The sequence below is a fragment of the Sciurus vulgaris genome (assembly GCF_902686455.1).
Source record: "Sciurus vulgaris genome assembly, chromosome: 11".
Taxonomy (NCBI): Eukaryota; Metazoa; Chordata; class Mammalia; order Rodentia; family Sciuridae; genus Sciurus; species Sciurus vulgaris.
Genome location: NC_136472.1, coordinates 49,854,316 through 49,875,468, shown reverse-complemented (window position 1 = coordinate 49,875,468; position 21,153 = coordinate 49,854,316). Strand labels below are relative to the sequence as shown.

The 21,153-nt window shown below is 37.3% G+C and overlaps 1 protein-coding gene across 1 annotated transcript in view; it reads left to right on the top strand.

The window, feature by feature from the left end:
• Positions 1-7,603: 7,603 nt before the first annotated feature.
• The window catches only part of SLC17A6 (solute carrier family 17 member 6), a 40,464-nt gene continuing 26,914 nt past the window's right edge, over positions 7,604-21,153 (top strand). Inside the window, exons 1-3 of the mRNA XM_079103255.1 lie at positions 7,604-8,372; positions 11,030-11,282; positions 12,798-12,916. Coding sequence (XP_078959381.1) covers positions 8,287-8,372; positions 11,030-11,282; positions 12,798-12,916 — 458 coding nt within the window. The 5' untranslated portion in view covers positions 7,604-8,286. The remainder of the gene's footprint in view (positions 8,373-11,029; positions 11,283-12,797; positions 12,917-21,153) is intronic.

Here is a 21,153-nt window from a genome sequence, read left to right as displayed (position 1 = left end):
AAATGGCATAAAATAGCCTGTCAAAATCAAATTTCTCACTTTCAGTAGGTGCCTCTAATCTTTAAGTGGCTTATAATTTTCTTACACAAACAAAGTCAATTCATTTACTAGCACATTTTTAAGTTTTTTGATCAGTTTATCATGCAGGATTTATCTGTTTAATATTGGACATTAGTGGATGTTCTGTTTTTATGCCTGAGATGGGGATGATTTGAACATTCTTAAGCTAAAAAGACCATAGCTTTTTTCTCTAGCAGAAAACTGGGGCCCTAACCATATATTTGTCCAGTGTAGTATTGGATCAGAGATGTTTTCTAAAGGAAATATTGACCCATATCCAGGAGCACTTAATTATAGTGAGGTTTGAGCTGTGAAGTGGCCTCACTTTAACCAAAGGATGTCAACTCTCTGCAAGAGTTGACTATTATGGAATATGTTACACTTAATCCATACCTCAATGTGTGTCCTCCAGTACTAATCAAGGTATACCCTCACACTCTCTGCTACTTGATTCTTATCAAAAGCTTAGCTTATAGAAATTAGATTCATGAAAAGGATTTTGAAGGAATGTTATGCATATAGTCTTTTAGATTGCAATAAGGTATCTTAAATGAACTTGGAAAAGAAAAATTATATATATAATTAATTAATCAGGTGAATTCAAGAAAGCCATTTAACTTCTTTGCACCTTTGTTTTCTCTTTGGCTTCATGCAGTAGTTGGGTTGAGTGACCTTGATGTGTTTTCCAATGCTAGTATTTCAAGAGGTAGTCTTAACTCTTACCATATGTTTGCTGATGAGAAAATCACATCACAAATCAGCCAAAGTAGTGGAAGATCCCAATGTTATTTCTATGTGTTCTGGGAATGCATTACAGTTTGTGATGTTCCTGAGTCAGTGATGAACATAAAATGGATGCCTCTCTGGCTACCATTATCCCCTTCCCTATCACAACCAATTCCTATTTGGATATTGAAGTGATTCCAAGGAAGCTGTGTCCACCATAGATGAGTTGAGACACTCTTGCCATAGTCCTTGTAAGAGATGATGATGGCTTGGACCATGGTGACATCAATAGAAATGAACTAAGAAGTACTTCTGATGGTTAGAAATTAGAAGATGAGCGAGAAAGATAAATCAAGAAGGACTTCTGTCACACTTGGTGGCCCATGCCTGTAATCTCAGTTACTTTGGGAGGCTGAGGCAGGTGGATAGTTAGTTCAAAGCCAGCCTCAGCAAAAAGGAGGCACTAAACAACTCAGTGAGATTCTGAACCTAAATGAAATACGAAACAGGGCTGAAGGCATGGCTCGGTGGCCAAGTACCCCTGAGTTCAATCCCTAGTACCAGCTGCCCCTCCCCCCAAAAAAGAAGGACTTCTAAGTTTATGGCCTCAACAACCTGGTCAATGATGGAACTATTTAGTGAAACTGAAGACTAGGGGAGAAATAGGCTGTGGGTGAGTGTAAAATTAAGGGTTCAGTTTTGAATGTGTTAGGCTAGAGCTTCAGGTGGAAATGTCAAGAAGTTTGCATAGGTAAGTCTGGAGTCTAGAGGAGAGATATGGGCTGAATATACCAAACGTTTGGGATTCATTAGCATTAAGTTTGGAATTAAAACTTTGGGATCAGATAAAGTCACTGAAGAGGAGAACAAAAAGAGAAAATAATGTGGCTTTCCCCCATTTCCTAGCCATATTAGGTTTTCAGTCCATCTCTTTTCTTGGTCAGTTTTTCTTACAGTTACCCTTAATCAATTTATTAATCAACAAATTGAAAAAATGTAATGAATATTTTCAAATCTGAGATCTTGTCTGCATTACTTTGTGCTTTAGTGTTCTCTTATCCAACAATGGGATTTAATGGATATTAAACTGAGTGCTATATTAAATACAGTGCCTTCTCCAAAGAGCCATTCTTTGATGATCACTCCAGTCCTTCAACAAGGCAGTCAGTACTGTGATCAACACATCACAGTTTTTGAAAAATATCAGCCTAAATATCCTTGAAGTAGAAATGACTCCAACCTCTGCTTCTGATAGCTTAAGTAATTTAGAAAACAAAGTGAAATTAAAACAAAATCTCTGGGTGTTGACAGCCAAGTAGGAACTTTCAATAATGTTATATACCTTCATTCAAGGAAGATTGTATTCCATAGTCTATATGACAAGAGTATGGTTCCTTTGGGTAACCAAAGGATGGTCGGAGCAAAATAGGATCTCTGTGGAACCCAGAGGGACAAACATTATAATTAGATTTCATTGTATACAAAAAAAGTCACAGATTATTTATGGTTCATTCTACTTAGTTGTCTTTAAAGGGCCATAAGTCATGGTTATCTCTAAATCTGTGTTCTTCATATTTGAAGGGTATATTTTTTATTTCCTTATAAGTTGCACTGCTTTTCTATTCTGAAATTTTTCCTCCAGCCTTCTCTTATACAACCAAGCCTTTCGTTTTAGGATATGTTTTGAGAGTTCAAAGAGACCAATGATTTTAAAGTCCTTCTGTAATTTACTACATTAAGCCACGTGTAGAGTATAGAATTTAAATGTAGAATTTCTTTTTCTGGCATAGAAAAGAATTACCATTATTATTTCCGGCAGTTGTTTCCAGTCACTTTAAAACATGTTTTTTCACAATATATAATGGTGCATGGTGAAAAAAGATAATTTTTCTCTTGAGTACAGAAGGACTGAAATAAGATGTATAATTCTTCCTAATTGTGAATTATAAATAAAGTAGATGCTCAAAAAAGGATGTATTTCATTTATATATTATATATATATATTCAATAGTTAAAATATATACTGAGGGCAACTCTGTACACTTAATAAAAAATTCCTTCTTCTGGTGTTTTAACCAGACAGATAACAGAGAAAACAAAAGATATTCAATACTGGGGCAATAAATATAGCAGTGCAGAGTATTTGGTTATGTACACAGATGTGGTTCTTAAGACAAACTAAGTTATTCTATTTCTGGCTCTTAAGAAACTGTACAATGATAATTTCTTAGAAATATCTCCGAGGATAACACTGCAAAGTAAAATCAAATAAAGCTGAACTAAAAACTGTCTACTTAAAAACCTTTGATAAGAAAAAAAGTCGCAGATGAATCCTAGAGCTTATTTGTATAGCCTAAACCTGAAAGATTTGTGCAATTATTAAAGTGAACATTTACTTAGGAATCCAAAGTCAAATAGAGTCATACTGTAAAAAGCTTTTAAAAGCAGTTTTCCTTTTGGGAATGTTCATTCTTAAAATTTATTGCTAAACCAATTGGTTTACTACACTCCAAAAATGGGGATTAGCCCACAGTAGGGGCAATAACTATTGAGTGAATATTTGTTGAGACAACAACAAAAAGTGTTGCATTCAAGATAACCTAAGAATTAGTTATGTTAAGGTAATTTTTAAAATTACATTGTTCTAAAAAGACCCTACCCTGTAAATTATTTATGGATAATCATAAATATGTCTTTAAATATATTCACATACATTTAATTAATATTAACTTATGTATAGATGTATATACATGCATTTCGTGATTAGGAGGAAAACATGAAATTCATACTATTATTTAAAAATATATACAAAATCATTGAAATGTAATGTATAGGAATTAGAAACTAACCATCTTTCCCTATGGCATTGTCTTTTCCTATGCCTATGGCTTGATAAAATGAAGTGTCCTTATAGTGGTAACTTTTTGGTTAACTGAAGGATTCTCAGGCAATCAACTTATTTCTACATTTAATACTATCACAAATGTGTTGCCCACAAGTGGGACTTCATTTTTTAGGGTGTATATTTGAATTTAACAAATACTAGAAAACAAAAATAATTTAAATAACTCAATTAAGGAGCACAATTGTTTCTAAAATATTAACATATTTTTCCACCAGAGGGCGACATTTGCAAGACGTTTCAATCTCTCAAAAGTATTTCTTTACACAGGGATGTAAATAAACTAAACAGGCATTTTTAATTGCTATTGGGTCATGTTTATGTAAATATATAAAAATATGCATATAATTATTTGAAATTTTTCATATAAAACTCAACATCTACTAATAGTAAAGTACACACAGCAATAAGTTTACTTTTTATGTAAGATCATAGACCTTTCAAAGGAAATATATTGTTACATATTTTGTTTTTTTTTTCAATTTATTATTAACCATTTGATCCAAATATGTTTGAAAAGTATCAGTGTGGGAGAAACAAAGGAAAAGAAACTTTCCATGAGTGAATAATGAAAAAGTCATAGAATTTTACAAGTGGAAGTGATAATAGAGATCACCTACTATAAGACTTCATTGGTGCCAATAAGAAAATTGAAGTTTATTCGTGTTAAATAATCAATTCCATGTTACAAAAATGGTAATCAGCAGGACCGAAAACCAAACCAAAGCCAGTTAATTTCACCTTCCTTAGCATAAGCTGTTGATATTCAAAATGTGGTCCAAGGGGGCTAGCTGTCCTGCAAACTGTGAGAATTGCTGAATCTTGAGCCCCACACTACACCTATTGAATCTCGGAATCTCTATTTTAACAATATCTTAAACTGCAAGAAATGGCTGCAACTCATGCTGCTTGCTCATGCTTACAATCAGACGTTTGACCTCGGCAATTCTTAAATCTCACTTTCCTCCACCTTAAAATGGGAATAAAACTTTTTAGTATAAAAATTATGAGGAATAAGTGATTAAATGAAAGCCATTCATAAACTGTAATATGCTATGCAGGTCTGTATACTCAATGAAACCTTGGGAGGAGGCACAATTCTCCCAGAGGAAAGGTTGGTCTAATCATGGGATTTGAGGTACTGTTAAAATTGAATGTAAGGTATTTGAGATAAAGGAGAGAGTCTAAAGAAAGAAATTCCTTTTGTATACACAAATTAATACCACATATATAGTTACTAGTATATCTTTGGCTATTAACAGTCCGATGAATTTATCAGGGTCACAAAAGTTCATGCTCAATGTTTGAAATTTGAGATCATTTGTGAAGAAAATCTGTTGGGTTAGTGAATGGTATGTGAGTCTATGTCTCATACATTTGGAGCAGCTATTAATTTTAAAATAGCCCAAATAGCATGGTTCAATCTCAGGTGATCCAAAAACAATTCTTGTAATTTTCTACATACATTTTCCTCTTCTTTATGACTTTGCTAAAAGTTCCCCCTCTGGCTGGGATGCTCTTCAACTACCAGTACCCTCCCTGTCTGCCCAGTTCCACAGGGCTGCCATCATCTTCATAGGTCTAAATTTCTTTTAAAATATTAAGACAGACAAGGGAATGTTGCATCCTGAGATCTTTTCTGTTTACTTCCATACATAAGCTGAGTATTTAACTTGCCTCATTTTGCCCATAATTATTTTTAACTATATTTGCCTGTCTCCTGTGTAGCTTGTGCAGTCTTTCATGGGGGCATTCCCAGACCTAGTATAGTTCTTGGCACCCAGTGAATATTCTTAGAATGGATAAATCAATATTTACAATTATTTTGATTCAGGCACTCAAACTGCTATCTAGAGAATGGAGGAAAAAGCCAGATGATATCTATTTCAATGTAGGTGAATGTAATATAATTATTTTAATGTAGAAACAATATTTTCATGCTGGATTTATTTTGCTTGGTCTCCTTTCTCGTGTGTGTGTGTGTGTGTGTGTGTGTGTGTGTGTGTGTGTGTGTGAATGTATTTAGAAAGGATTAGGTAGATGTGGCCCTCATGTTTTCTGGTGGTTTAGTTTTCTAGTCATTGAGGTTGAAACTTAGGCAGGAATGTTTAAGAGTATCATTTTTATATCACAATACCAGCTTCACAGATATTTATTATAACTTTCATTTTGCATAAATTTCCAGAATTTCAAAATCATATATATTCCTAAATGAAATAAATTTATTGGATGAGTCACTAAAGACTTAATGTGAATATTTTTAAAGCACCTGCTTGGGGCAAGTCCCAAGTAGCTTGAATCTTTTGTTTGCAAGAGGCAAGTTTAATGAGGCTTTATTTTTTCTTCAATACTTGATCTTCTTTGGATGTAGATAGTATTTTAAGTCATTCCAGAGTTCATAAAAAATTTTATTCACTCTTTCATTGGAGATACATATTTTAATGTATGTTTATAAAAATAAAAAACTATGCTTCTAGTATTCTTTCTTATCATAATTCACAGTGGAATATAATTTGAAAACTATCAAATTTGATAATAGTTAATGGTTTTAACTATTTCTAGATTTTTTTAATTATCTTTTCAGCAAATCTATTCATGATAACATTTGAACTATTAAGGGAATGTTCTTATGATTTTATATTAAGGTTCATATAGCTGAAGATTTCATACCATGGTCTCCAAGTAAAATCTACTCCCCCTCTTGGCTTAAATAACATCTAATGTTTTGACCTTGAGAATGTGGTTCAAGGCCAATCTGTTTTATAAGCATTCGCTTGAATTGCATCTAAGAGGTTTGTGGGTTTGTGATTCATGTGAAAGGCATTAATAATTCATGTTAATTTAGCACAGTTGTCTTGCTTTGCTTAATGAAATAAATTCATTGATGCTATACCTATAGATGTAAAACCAAAAATCTTACATGGATACCTCTCCAAGAGTTTGCTTTAAGAGAAAATTGTTCAAAGGGGGAAAAAGATTTTTTGAACAGAATTTAAGTATATTAAAATAAATCTTCAGAACATTAACAAATTATAATTTCTTGACAACCACAAGGTACAGGTACAAATTTCATCAGTAAATTAGTTAATTAAAGAAGATTAAAATTCCAAGAAATTTATATTAAATTGTCTTTTATTTTTTCTAGTGCTCTGACATTATAGCTGTTTTTCTATTTTCCTTCCTTCCTTCCTTCCTTCCTTCCTTCCTTCCTTCCTTCCTTCCTTCCTTCCTTCCTTCCTTCCTTCCTCCCTCCCTCCCTTCTTCCTTCCTTCCTTCCATCCTTCCTTTCTCTTCTCTTCTCTCTCTCTCTCTCTCTCTCTCTCTCTCTCTCTCTCTCTCTCTCTCTCACACACACACACACACACACTCACACTTCTGTTTCTTCCTCTCTCAATTTCTACCTACCTACATACCTTACTTCTCTTTTCAGGGATTAAATCAAACACCCGAACAATATGATTATGCATTTTGTATACAGATATCTTCTGTTCTAAGAAATCCAGGTGCTCAGGAATATTGCAAACCTAAGTGTAATATCTTGTAATCTTCCTCCCCTGCAATACTGTCAAAGCTGGCATCAGCGTGCTGGGCAAAACGTAGCAAACTGGAAGTAACTTGTCATTTTTAAAAATAAGTCCTCCTCTCTAGCAAAATCAAATACAACATTCTTCCTGCAAACTCTGAAGATGATGACATCTTTCCCTTGGTTTCCATAGCATCCGTTCCTGAAGAGCCTCAGAATGGTCCTTGGTCAAGGCGATCCGCCCTGCTCCCCTAGAAAGTTGGCAACCTGGCTAGCCAAAAGAAGCGGCCCTTTTCTGAAACTCTGTCCGTGGTGCTGAACCACTCTGTCGAGACCTGCCCAGACGGGCGCTGTCAGCCGTTTCTGAAAAATTCTTCCCGGACGCTGCCCAAATCAGAATTGTTTGTTATTTACTCACGTCCTCAAAGAGCAGCAGACCTTCTCCATCTTAATTCGACACTACCGCAGAGCAGAGTTACGCCGGCGTGATGGGAGGAGACCAGAGGAAGGGAGGAAAAACTAGCGGCATTGCTCACCTGGGACCTGAGATGCTCCCATGAGTTTTCAAAGTGCTGGGCTCCTTACGGCAAAGACACCATTTTAAAAAGTAGTACTCTTTTGATTTTACCCTTAAACAAGGGTTCTGCGACATTTACAGCCGCTCTGTTCAAAAGACAGCGGATTTGATTGCAATAAGCTTTCAAAACCGGGAATTTACATTGTTTGTCGGTGAACTGGTTTCCAGGACAAGGACTCATCTGCACCCGCCCAAATACCATGGCACTGCTTGCGCCCTTTGCCACCGGATCCTTTTCTTCCAATGAGACTTTCTGATTGTATCTACCAACTCTCCTATTAGGAAACCCGTGGGTTGCATGCGGCTATTCTGTTGTATTCTCATTCTCACTCTCCCTCCCCTCTCACTCGCACTCTTGCTGGAGGCACACCAATACCGTTCCGCTGAGAAGAAAAAGCCCACAACTACCTTAAGCGATTAAGGCAATATGCGCAACCCTCGCCTTTCATAGTACTCGCTATTTAAACCTGGCAAAAGCGGACACCAGTCTTTGCAAGAATGGAGTCGGTAAAACAAAGGATTTTGGCCCCAGGAAAAGAGGGGCTAAAGAATTTTGCTGGAAAATCCCTTGGTCAGATCTACAGGTAAGAGAAAGCAACCCATGCTTACCTGGGGCTCACCATGAAAAAATCTGCAGGGCAGTTTCCATAAACCTTGGTTGCTTAGAGAGATCGTAATATGACCAGAAAGTCTTTTTGTTGCTCATTGCTGGAACAAGGCTGCTCTGGAAACCTGCTTATTAATGCAGGAATGTTGTACTAAATGAACGTGTGTGTGTGTCGTGTGTGTGTGTGTGTGTGTGTGTGTGTGTGTGTGTGATTTTTGTCTGGGTACCTGAAAATTCTCATCCTTTCCAACCCAGGACTTATCCCATTTGCATGTGAGAAATGACCATTTCCTGTTCAAAGAGCTTTCTTTTTGGTGCTTATAAATACCTCAAATTAGATTCCTTTGATGCAGACAAATGAATAACAAAATACAACCCTCTAAAAAATTAACCAAGAAATTCCAAAGACTAGTGGCAAAAGAAATTAAGGTCTCAGCTTCAAGATCATAGTAGATTCCCATGGGATCTTCCTTTTGTATTGAATGGAAAGGAATAAAAATGTATCAATAATTGATAGCTAAAGTAGTTCTTCTCCCTGAACCTGAAATAATGTATATGTATTTTTAATCATTTGCCCTCTTCTAGAAACCTATTTCTTCCGTGGGAAATATCTTAGTGTTTGCACAAAAAATCATAATAATAAGTAGTGAATTTACTTTGAAAGTATTAGAATTGGTTTTTAAAAAATTAATGCCCCTTGTAGTCACTGTACTAATTATGCTGTGAATTGCATATCTTAAATTCTTCCAGGTAGTTTTTATGAATACCTCTTTTTGTTAATAATATGAGCAAAATCAACAAGAGAGGGGAGACACAGAAGGATAAACAATTCTAAGCACTAATTTTCACATTTGAGAAATTGAAGCTTTTGTAAAATATAAGAGATGTAAAGAAAATGACAAATGTTCCTCCCAGTTTTACAAATCTCTTCAGTTCTGGTGGGCTTCATGTAGACACCATCATGCACCTATGCGGCAGCAGATACCGCAAGGGCCCTGCAGTCCCGCAGCTATCCTGAAAAGGATTGCTCTTCCCCAGCCCAGCTGCCATCAGGTGCAGAGTTCAGGTTTGCATATATAGACATATAAAGCCAATGCAAAAATATCACATTGATTAATTTTCCCCCAGAATAAATAAACTGAATGTTTCCTAACATTGAAATCAGATTTTATGGATCAGCATTAACCTACCTGTAAATACCTTTATGACCTATTATTCAGGTGATAGTTTATAGAATTTGGAAGTCCGATAATTTGTTCTGGTAATCTCATATCTGGGGACAGCTATACCAAGTATGCATTCTTGGAATTTATCTAAAATTTTCATTTGATTTACTCTTGTGAGTGAAAATAACACAAATGTGCATGAATTATTTAAAAGATCCCAGATTAAAAAATAATTACTTGGTGAATTGGGAAAATATTTGCCATTTGTAAACGGAAAGACTGTTTAAATATCGAAAACTATCTCGGGGGGATACAAAGTTGTTACTTTTCACGCTCGTTTTTTTTTTAATACAAATTTCACGGATACGTTGGATAAGAACAATAGCACCATCCTTTAGTAATTCCATTCCATCACTCGGCTTTCCCTTCCCTTTTCCCCGCTTCCCCCAAGGGCGAAAGCCCGAAAGGAATTGAATCAAACAAGCGAAATCTTATGAAATACTATGCAAAAAAAAAAAAAAAAAAAAAAAAGTAAGATCTTTCACCTTGGTGTGGAACAGTGGTTATGGGGGCGCCTTGTGTATCTGGGAGTCGCATTTTACGTCTTTGGACATGGGCCCATGATATTTTTCAGTGTTTGTAACTGAGATAGTAATGACGCAAGATTGTGAATAATTAATTATTCATGTTCTAGCAGTAGGAAGCTAAGGTGTCAGCCATATGCTGCGGAGGCCTTTGTTTCCAACTCGAATAAAAATAAAAATAAAATAAAACAAAGATGCGTAACAGAGAAGTAAGCATTTAACTGGCGCCCTGGGGTTGGAGGAAAGGGAAGCAAAGTGATTGACACTCTCAGAGAGCTTTCGGGACCCTTATCGGCGTGGCCGCGGGCCTTCTGCCCTCCGGTGGAGTATAAGGGTGGGCTTAGGTGAGGGGAGTGATCCAGGCATGCTCAACCCAGAAAGCTTCAACTTGACTGTGAAGGAGCGGGTGGAGCTTTGCGAGGCTGTGGCTGTGCGGGTCCGCAGCCAGGGAGCCCGCGGGAGACTGGGTTATTGGATAAGACCCGCGGTTGCCAGAGTAAAGCAGTGCGGAACCGGGAGATGGGGGCGGGTGGGGAGGCGTCCACACAGGTGCCCAGGACACGCCGCTCTGCTAGTCCCTTCCCACAAGCTGCAAACTCCCCCAAAATCTGATTCCAATGACCCATGTCTGAATCCAGAAACTGAAGGGAGGATCCCGAGAGCATGGGGATTTTCTGCCTTAGGCCTGAAGGTATTAAAGTTCAAGCGACGCCGCCGCGGGCGAGGGGCTGAGAATGTTAGAGAACATGGGAGGCCCTGAAGCTTGAGGGAGGACCGAGGTCAGTACCCTTCATTACAGCCCCAAGGGGTCCTGGAAAATGCGACTGGGTGGCATCTGGGGTGCCTAACCCGGCGTCCTTGCTTCCCACTACTCTGACGCGCAGGGTGCTGGAGAAGAAACAAGAGACAGGGGAGACCATCGAGCTGACGGAGGATGGGAAGCCTCTAGAGGTGCCTGAGAAGAAGGCGCCCCTGTGCGACTGCACGTGCTTCGGCCTGCCGCGCCGCTACATCATCGCCATCATGAGCGGCCTGGGCTTCTGTATCTCCTTTGGCATTCGCTGCAACTTGGGCGTGGCCATCGTGGACATGGTCAACAACAGCACCATCCACCGCGGGGGCAAAGTCATCAAGGAGGTGGGCGACAGCGGGTTCCTCGAGGTTTCCCGCTCGCTGGTCTTTTGGCCTCGCAGAGCCACAGTAACTGAGTCCTTTTTCCCTTCACTGAAGGAGGAAGGCAGGGATGCTCTCTAAGCCCCTTTCAAGTCCTGCCATTCTATACTGAACCGCGGTAGTGTTCCCCTTCTCTTTCTCTCTTTGTGTCTGTATCTGGGCCTTCCCTTCTTCGTCTGCAAAGTGGAAAATAACGTCCAACTCACTAGGTTTTTCTGAAGACTGGCTTTATACAAGTTGGTAACTTACAATGTCTGCTAAATCTAAATAGAAATATTTTCTTTTTACTAGGAAGAAAAGAGTATATTAGTTATAATTTCCCCCGAATTCCTCCTGATCTTGCCCAAACATTTTTAAAAATCAAAATGAAACAAAACAAATCAAATCAGCTGTATGCATATCCGCAGGATTGGATGGGGGCCCTTTAGGAAGGTCTACCTTCCTAGTGTGGAAAGGAACTGCAGCACAGGGGAGTCCTGGGTCCACAGGGAGTCCACTCCGTAATCTTATAGTGTGTGTCTTATGCGGAGGCGCCTAGAGATTGGAGGAGCAATTCAAGGTCACAGAGTCCCCCTAATTCCTTTTGTTTAGGGACCTATGTAGCCTGGTCATAACCGGGTTGCAAAACTATTGGGAGAAGTTGAGGAACATTCTGTGGATGGAAATCGTGAGCATTACTGGGTTCTGGGAGGCCCTACAAAACCCGTTTGGTTTCAAATTTCCTTAAACGGGAGAAAAAAGGTGCCCTGAGCACCCTTCTCTGAGCATAACTGCCCTTTTATATTGCAGATGCAGATATGTCACCCCAGTATCCTTTGAGATTCACCTTGTAGGGCTTCCAGAATGGCCAGGGCACAGATAGATCTGTACTTTCAGATATATCCCTTACCCACATCCCTTAGCAATAGCTCCCTCTCCAATGACCCCCCCCCCCCCCCAAACTCACGGGGAACTGGCTGCAAGACATTCCTGCGGGAACCATCCCGATTTAGGAGAGACACCCTTTCTCTTAACCCCGGAAGACTTGCCCTTTCCTTTTACTTAATTTCCTTATTTGGATCAAGAAGGTTGCACTCCATTCTCAAGGTCATAACTGCATCCTCACTGGTGGACAGCCAGGGACCAAAGTACCCTTGCCAGGCGTCTCTATAGCTAGCTAACCAGTCTTTTTTTTAGGGAGCCCGAATTTCCAAGACCGGGACAATAGAGAATTCACACTCTTTGAGGCGTTCCCACCTGCCTGACAGGAAGCAAAACTAGGAAGAGCCCAGCTTCACTGTTTTTATCACGATATAATTTATTAATGAGCACCTTCTTTAATTAGAAGAACAATTTTGTAAGGAAACGAAAATTAAGTCATCTCGCCTTCAGACTGCAGGAAATGTCGCGCGTGTTGAGGGCTGTTTGGCCTGCAAACCCCTGAAAGTGAATTTTCAACACTAACTCTACTCTTTCCCTTTCTACCTTCTACCTCTATAGAAAGCCAAATTCAACTGGGACCCAGAAACCGTGGGAATGATCCACGGTTCCTTCTTTTGGGGCTACATTATCACCCAGATTCCGGGCGGATACATCGCGTCTCGGTTGGCAGCCAACAGGTAATGCGCCTGGCTGGGTTGTAGCTCAGGGGCTTGGTGTTTCTACCTTTCGAAGGTAACCCGACGGGCTTAGGAACTCTAGGCAAAAGTCTTCAGGTGCCTTGACAAACGCACAAGGTGCTAGACATGCTTTTGTCTTTTTCCGGAGCCAAAAAGATACAGGCTTGCTTAGGCGACCGCAGGCAAATTTGTCCACTCTGGTAACTTAACAGGTTTTTCGAGAAAGGGTGAACAAACCTTTTGGCAGAATAGGAGTTGTGGACAGACCAGGAACTACGCCCCTCCCCCTCCCCCCTGATCAAGACAATGGGATCCCGGGTGTGCAAATCGGGTGTGGAGGGTCGTGAAGTGTGGTGCTTTTACCCTTGCGTCCCACAAGTTAAAAAAAAAAAAAAAAAAAAATCATCAGTCCCGGACCTCTGGCGCTGATCCCCTGCAGGGCCGCATGGAATGTCTGGTTCTGGGGCCCGCCTAGATGATGCTTTGTGTCTGAAGAAATCGACTTGTGTCTATCGAAGCAGGCGGGGTTTCCTGGCGCCCCGGGTGCGATTCCACCTGTTAATGAGCTCGGCTGTTAGGGGCGGGAGTGAGGAAAGCGCTCAGCTGCGCCCTTGGGCCTCCGGCTTGGCTGTGGTAGCTGCAGCCGGGGTCCTAGCGCCAGCTTCTAGGAGTTACCCGGAGGCATCTGCAAAACCTGACGCGGAAGGACTGTTGGTTGAGGATGTCAAGGAGGAGGCCGGCCACCGGAGAGTGAGGGGCAGCTTCGTTTGCTTCATTGTGTATATTTTGATAATCAAGACTAAATTTCTTTAGTCTGAATTGTTGAGCTGACAGAGAACATAAAATGCACACACCCTTCCAGGTCTTGCCGGAATTCACATTTTAGAGGAAGAAGACAATAGAGAGCCTTCCTAATCACAATCCAGTCTTTGTACTCGGGCCGCTCCCATTGCTAACTGAAATCTCTCAGGCCCCCTCCTCCGCGGTTTTTGGCACCTACCATCCCTTTAGCTTGAGGTATCTTTCTGACTAGTACCTCCCACCGTCTCCAGCGCCTCTGGAGAAATTCTTGGGGATTTATTTTTTGGCATTGTGATCCTGGAGTGAAGATTTTTGGACAGTTCTTCCAAATTAAGAGGAGGGTGCAATAGATTAGGAATAATGCCTCGGAATATTTTCTTTACCTGACAACAGAAATATTAACCCTCAGACCCCGCAGGAGGTAAATATCCTCTTTTAAAATAAATCAATTTAAGATGAAAATAATTCTCTGTAGCTGATGTAAAGACCCAAATTTTATGAATGTGATAAATCAAAGAAAAAATCGATGTTAGGCAGAAACATTTAAGGAAAATATTCACCCCATTTATTATTACTCAGTATGAACATGTGACAATTTTAGTTTTTAAATCTTTTTTCCCTAAAAATCACTTCCTAAAACAAAACAAAGTTGGCTGAAAGATTCTCCAGATGCATATATATGAAATATTTTTTTAATTCAGGGAGCAAAAACACCCTCAAAAATGATCCCCTGCCCTTCAAAAAAAGAAAAACCCAGAAAGTGTTATAAGAAACTCAGTAAGATGACAAATGAAATATAATGGTGTTTCCCTTAAGCGTTGTTTCAGAGTCAAAATATTCAGCTTGCCAAATGCTAAAATGCTAGCATTTTCCTGCCAGGAGAAAACACTAGGGATGCTCCAGCTTTTGCTCTTTGGAACACTGGGAGGTCAGTAAACAGGTTTTCCCTGGTTAAAAAAAAAAAAAAAAAAAAAAGCAAGTTCATTGCTATCATTTGTATCATGTTTAGTAATGAAAAGACTGGTACTCTTAATATTTTTTGCTACATGTTCCTCAAAGGAAAAAATTTTGAATTTTGAAATTTATCTCCCTTTAAATGCATATTCAAGTGAAAGAAACAAGTTTTAAATGCAATTGTCTTGTGTTAAGTTAAAAATTATTGTAGAATATTATGATCATGCAGAAAATCACATAGACATACATCTGAGAGTTTTGACATAGTTTTTTCATTTTACAAATAAAACTACATGTTGTGAATGGAGTTGAAGCCTTTTGTGAAAGTGTCTTAAGTGTATCTAATATTTTCTTTTCTGATTATAAAAGTCTTGTGTGCTAAATATGAAAATAGTTGAAGTAAGCATAATAAAAATCATAAATAATTTAATCATCCCAGATGCACCTACTTTTAGCAAGATGGTGGATGTTCAACTAGTCCATAGAATTTTATCTTAGAAGCCTTTTTTTTTAATTAAAATTCTATTATAGGCAAGGGTAGAAGACATTTTATAGGTGGAAATCTGAGAGATTTGTAGAATCAGTTTGAAGAATGCATGTTTCCTAATGTGATTTTTTTCAAAACCAGTAAAAACAACACAGTGAGACCATTCTTATACCTACAAGCATTGCATGCCCATTCATGTAAGCTTTTCCTTAAAGGTAATTTGGTAGTAAGATGAGATTTCCCATGAGTGGAAGACTGGGAACAGATTCTGCTCCCTCTAGATGTAAAAGGAGCTTACTTTGGAAAGTGTTTGCCATCACTGTTATGGGCAGAACTGAGCAGAGGAACTGAGGTGTATAGAGACAGCTTCTCAGGAGAGAAAGTCTCCTATTACTCCTGGCAAATTTCTCAATGAAAAACAAGTAGCAATGGTTTAGCTTCTCCCTTTTATTGATTAAGCAAAGACAGCATCACTCTTTGGTCTGAATACAGACTCTTGGTTTTTTTATTGGTCAAATTCTAAGTATTTTAGCTTTCCTACTCATTGAGAAGAGGAACTGGTGGAGTCAGCAGAGAAGAAATTGGGTCCCTAAGGAGGACGTTTATGTAATTTTTTTCCTTTGTCTTTTCTTAAAGAGAAACTGCACATCATTGTCAGGAGAATTTAGTCACTTCCATAGAGGGCCTTATGGATGGGAAATCCAGAGAAGACTCCTTTAAAACTATGTAAATGTTTTAAGATGAAAAAGATATTTGGAGCAAATTAATGTTGTCTTTGATACAGGGTAGGGAGAAAATAGTGATTCAGATATTTACAAATGTGAAATTGGTAAGGATTGTTTTTATCCCATGTTTAAATTGCTGTGGAGAACCTGGGTGAGTGTTCAACTGGAAAAAAAAAAATTGTTTTTTTTTTTTTTTTTCAAAGAGCATAACCCAAGAAAGCCAGATACACCAAAGGAAATTTGGTCCACGTTATGATTTTAATGTATAACACTGTATCTACAAAGACTATTCTTGTCTTTATCCAGGTGGAAATATTACTTAAACCCTATGTATAGTTTCCCCTACCCTGCTCCTGTACTCCTGATTTCTCCATGTTGCTTCCATTTTTTATGCAAGACTTACACCCATCATACCAATATTTTACTGAGTTATGTTTGCCTAAGATCTTCCTTTATCCAGTAAATGTAAACTGCACACGCATAGGTAGTTGGTCCATTACTATATTGTGGCTATCTTGGAAGATTCCCTGGTTCATGACAAATATTTATCGAATAAATACAATGAACATTACAACAGATGTTTTAGGTTAAAGAGATAAAGTGCTAAGATTTAGGTTCTAAAGTCAAACTGGATGGGTTCAGACTCCTGAGTGTGTTACTTAATAACTGAATGGCTTAAAATATTATTTAACTCCTTTGAGCCCCAGTTTGTATTTCTATGACAAAGGACTAAGTGAAGTACCTACCTCATAGCTATCATGCCAACTAATTTAGTGAATATGTGTAGTTTTCTGAGGTGTCTGGAACCAGGTAATTGCTGGATGCTATCATTCATTATTAATGCCATCTTATATTAAGAAAATCAGAATGAAAAAACCTGTGTCCATTCAGTTTGTCCATATTTCTCTTAAGTATTAGTAATGCTAATGGATTATTTCCACTGTGATAGAAAGGCCTGATTTATATATATTTCTGTTTTTTTAAAAATTATTCTCCCATCCGTATTATTTAGAATTGAAACTATCATTCACTAAAATTTCCATAAATGTCATTTGAAAGCTTTTAAAGAGCTATCCTAAAAAATATTTTTGGTAGTACTAGTGTGCTAGTAATTCAGTGCATCTTTAAATTTAAGCCAGTCATAAATACACTTAAATTCATTTAAGCTTGAGGTTAAACTTCTCTGTAAAAAGCTACCATCTTCCCCTTATTCCTGTATTTATTTATAAAGGTCCAATTTGTAGGGCAACATTTTGGTTTTTTTTTTTTTTTCAGATATTTCTTGCATTTCTAACTTGACTTTTATCAAGAAAAAGAAATTTCTGTGTAAATAAGAAGCTGAGAATCATGTATAGCATACAATGACTTCTATGAGAGGAACCCATATTAAAGCTGGACAGGGAACATCTAATCTAACCCTCCTATTTTACAGACTAGGAATGAAATAGAGAATCCCTAGGGAAGTGGTGACTTAGCCAAGGTCACAAAGGGATTTGGATTAGAATTCAGGCATCTTGAAATGCATGGCTGCAAACTACTTCTATACTGAAATTTAACATCTCTGCCTAAGACTGTGTGCTTCACTGCAAAGTTCATTTTCAGCAACTGACTGAGCTACCTACTCTCTGAATGAATGACTACAATCTATCATGCTCCAAATATAGGAGAGAATCCATGAGTTAGAGATAGAAGCCTTTAGCAGGCCCAAGGGATTCTTTAGGTGTTTTTTTTTTTTTTTTTTTTTTTTTTTTTTTCTTTTCTTTTTCTTTTTCAGGAGGAACATATTGTATTTGTGTGTGCACACTGGCTTCCAAATTATTTGTCCACAACTTGGGTGATTTTTTTTTTCTTTGCTAAAGATATACTCCATATTGATAATGGTGTACAAAAATATGCTGGAGAAAACATGGTATTTAGAATTTTTTTCTCTCTACTCACACCCTTTGGCATTTTGGTTCCAAGAAGATGAGAGAGATTTGAGCATGATTAAGAGCAGTTTAGGCCTTTGTTTACAAAAAGGAAGGGATTCTTCCTTGGGATTTTGACAAATATGACTCAATTCAAAACCCTGATATGAGAGATTGATAAAGAGTATGTGTATTTTAAAATGAACAAATCCAAAGGCATGACTTTACATCTCTTTATGAAGGTACATTTTCATTTATAAAGGTAAAGTTTGATATAATTTAGATAAATACCCCAGCTTCTCTGATTATGAAAAATCTCCTGTTAATTTTCAGGGAGTAAGAATATTTTCAGCAAACAACTCAAATGCCAACAATTTGACATTTTAAGCCCAGAAAGAAAAGAAATTTTACTACTGCTATTCTTTTTCCTTCACAGAAATAAAATGATAAAAATGTGCTTAATTTGTTTATTAGGAGAAGCATTGGAAATGAATTCCTAAGCCCCATCAGCAAATATGCATACACACATACATATTCATTCTTTCTATCATCTATCTATCTATCTATCTATCTAACTATCTATCTATCTATCTATCTATCGTCTATCATTTCTCATTTTCCTTTCTACTTAGCCACCTATTGCAACATACTTTCAAGGAGGGGGTTCTTAATCCTTTCAGTGAGAAACAGTTGCAAATTTCTTTTGTTTGAGAAATGATTTCCTTTGAGCATAAAGCCTGCTGCAAGGGTCTACCATCCTGCAGTGGTGGAAATGGTTTATAGGCACACAGTCTTTAGGGCCAGAGGTGACTTTTTCTATCACTCACCTACCTGCCTATCAAATAAACATGTAGCTGCTATCTTCTTACCCCCTTATGGGCCATACAGATTAGTATCTGGGGTAATGCTGCTGCCTTCTTCTATTTTTCCCTGTAACAAAAGAAAATACCCTTTACCTCAAGATGAATAGATGGATTGAGGGGGGAGGGGTCTCCAAGGACTTGCACATGTTTTGCTGACATGAGCCTCTCTCTCTCACCATTCTCCAGTCCCCTCACCCCTTCCTGGCGCTAGCTTCTGCTGCTGCAGCAGTCTACCACCGCAGTGCAGAGACAGTTTTTTGAGGGAGGGACATGATTTTGCAGGAGAGAGAGTCAGGTGGGCAGCTGGTAGAGCGCTTCTCCAGTTGCCATATGCCACCATTGGGGCCTTCTAATTTCTCTGTCGTGAGTGATGAAGTCATTTTTACAACTTAATGATGTATCAAGGGACCTGGAGCGCTGGCTTGTGCCTGTGTACTCCTTTTTTAATATGGGAATGGGGGCATCAGATGTGACAAAGGGAGGCACCCAGGCCCTGATTTGATTAGATTAAATAGATTAAACAGCCTGCATCAGTCTACTGCTGTAGACCCTCCAGGAAAGGATTAGTCCCACACCTGGGGTGAGGAACACTAGTCTCCTGTTAAGTGACAAGTTACTGCCCAAATGGAAATTGATTGATTAACTTAGGGAAAAGTCATCATCTGTGGAAGTGACAAGTCACCAGTGTTTCTGTCACTTATTCTGGGAAAATTCTTTTGGGGTGGGTGTGATACTCCAGGGTGTTGGTGTGTTATGGAGAGGAATGACTGAGAATTTTATTGCTAACTCATTATTAGGCCCCTTCTGATGTTCATCTTCAGGCAGTTTGCAATGCAGGTTTTCAGCAGTTTAGTCTCATTTGCTTTTGCAAACACTGCTAGTTTCTTTCCTTATGTAGAGTCCCCCACCACACTCACACCAGTGTTCCTAAAGTGACTGTATGAAATTTGATCATTTCATGTGTAAGAGAAAGAAGAGGAAAAGAAATTGTGTGTGTGTGTGTGTGTGTGTGAAACAAGTTGAGGAAAAACAAATAGAAATTAGACTTTAATTTAAAAATAATCAAATTTAATTCATTTTAGTTTGTTATTTGAGCAGAGGAAATCATGAGGAAAACAATTTTAAGTGGTTTCAAATGGTTTATCATTTTGAAAAACAACTTCAATATGCAAATGACCCTCATTTTATCTCACAGAGATTATAATACTATTCTTCAAAAAAATTAAGAGTTCCCATACGCTCATAATACATTTCTTAGGGAAAGGAAAGATTTGAGAAATTAGTTAGCATTTCATTCCTTTTTTTTCCCTTAGCCCAGTTACTGATGGCATATCTCTGACTTGCATTCACACCCTGAGTGAATTTTGAAGCCAGCATTTTAGCTGCCAGTTATACGAAGAAGTTTAAACAAAATTAAATATCAGTCTGGTTGAGAGTCAACTTACTATTTGGATTTTCAATTCAGCAATACACATATGTAAATATTTAATTATTATATAGTTTGGTGATTTATTTAGCAGAAGAAATATGTTTACTTCATTGTTGAAAAAGTGTGTGTACTCTGCTAAAAATTTTCGTTGATGCTTTATTTGAATATATAATAGTGATATGAATATACTGCCTGATATGATAGAGAGCTTATCTTTACAATCCAAAGAGTCAAAAAGATCCAAAAGTGGACAAGTATTTATTTAGGGAACTTTCCTGCTTTCTAAAAAATGCTTTTTCATGTAAAGTGTAGTATTTCTTTTCCTGCTCATTATTAACTCTTATGTAGAAAAAAAGAGTGATCAAATCTTAAGTGAATTTCTTTATTGAGATGGGATTATAAAACAATAAATGAAGCAAAATAAAACAACCAAAACCAGTTTGTAAATCCAAATTCAAAGATTAATTTTACAAATATGTAATTGGTTAATCACATTCAAGGGTCTTAAATCTCTCTTCTACAACCACAAATTTGTTATGGCATTCTCATATAAAACTATATTATATATATATTTATTTAGTATATTTATTATATATTTTATATATATAATATATATAATTATATATTTTATATATATTTATTATATTTATTCTCATATAAAACTATATTATATAATATAATATTATATATAAATTATAAATATATAATATATATTTATTTATTATATATTTTATATATAATATATATTACTATATATTATATATATTTATTATATTTATTCTTATATAAAACTATATTATATATAATATAAAAATATATTATTATTATATGCTAGCCTTTAATCTATGGAGATACACTGAAAATACACCTGAAAAATTCCACAGTGGGATAATAAAAGACAAGAAGATTGTAAAAGTACATCTAAAAAACAGCACATATGTTTCCTTTTTTCTCTGGTTTGGTTGTGTGGTATCCTTTTTTTAAACCTTATATAATTTAGTTTATTTATCTATTTTTCCATATTTTATGTTGCATTTTAATTATACATAACAGTGGATTCATTGTTACCTA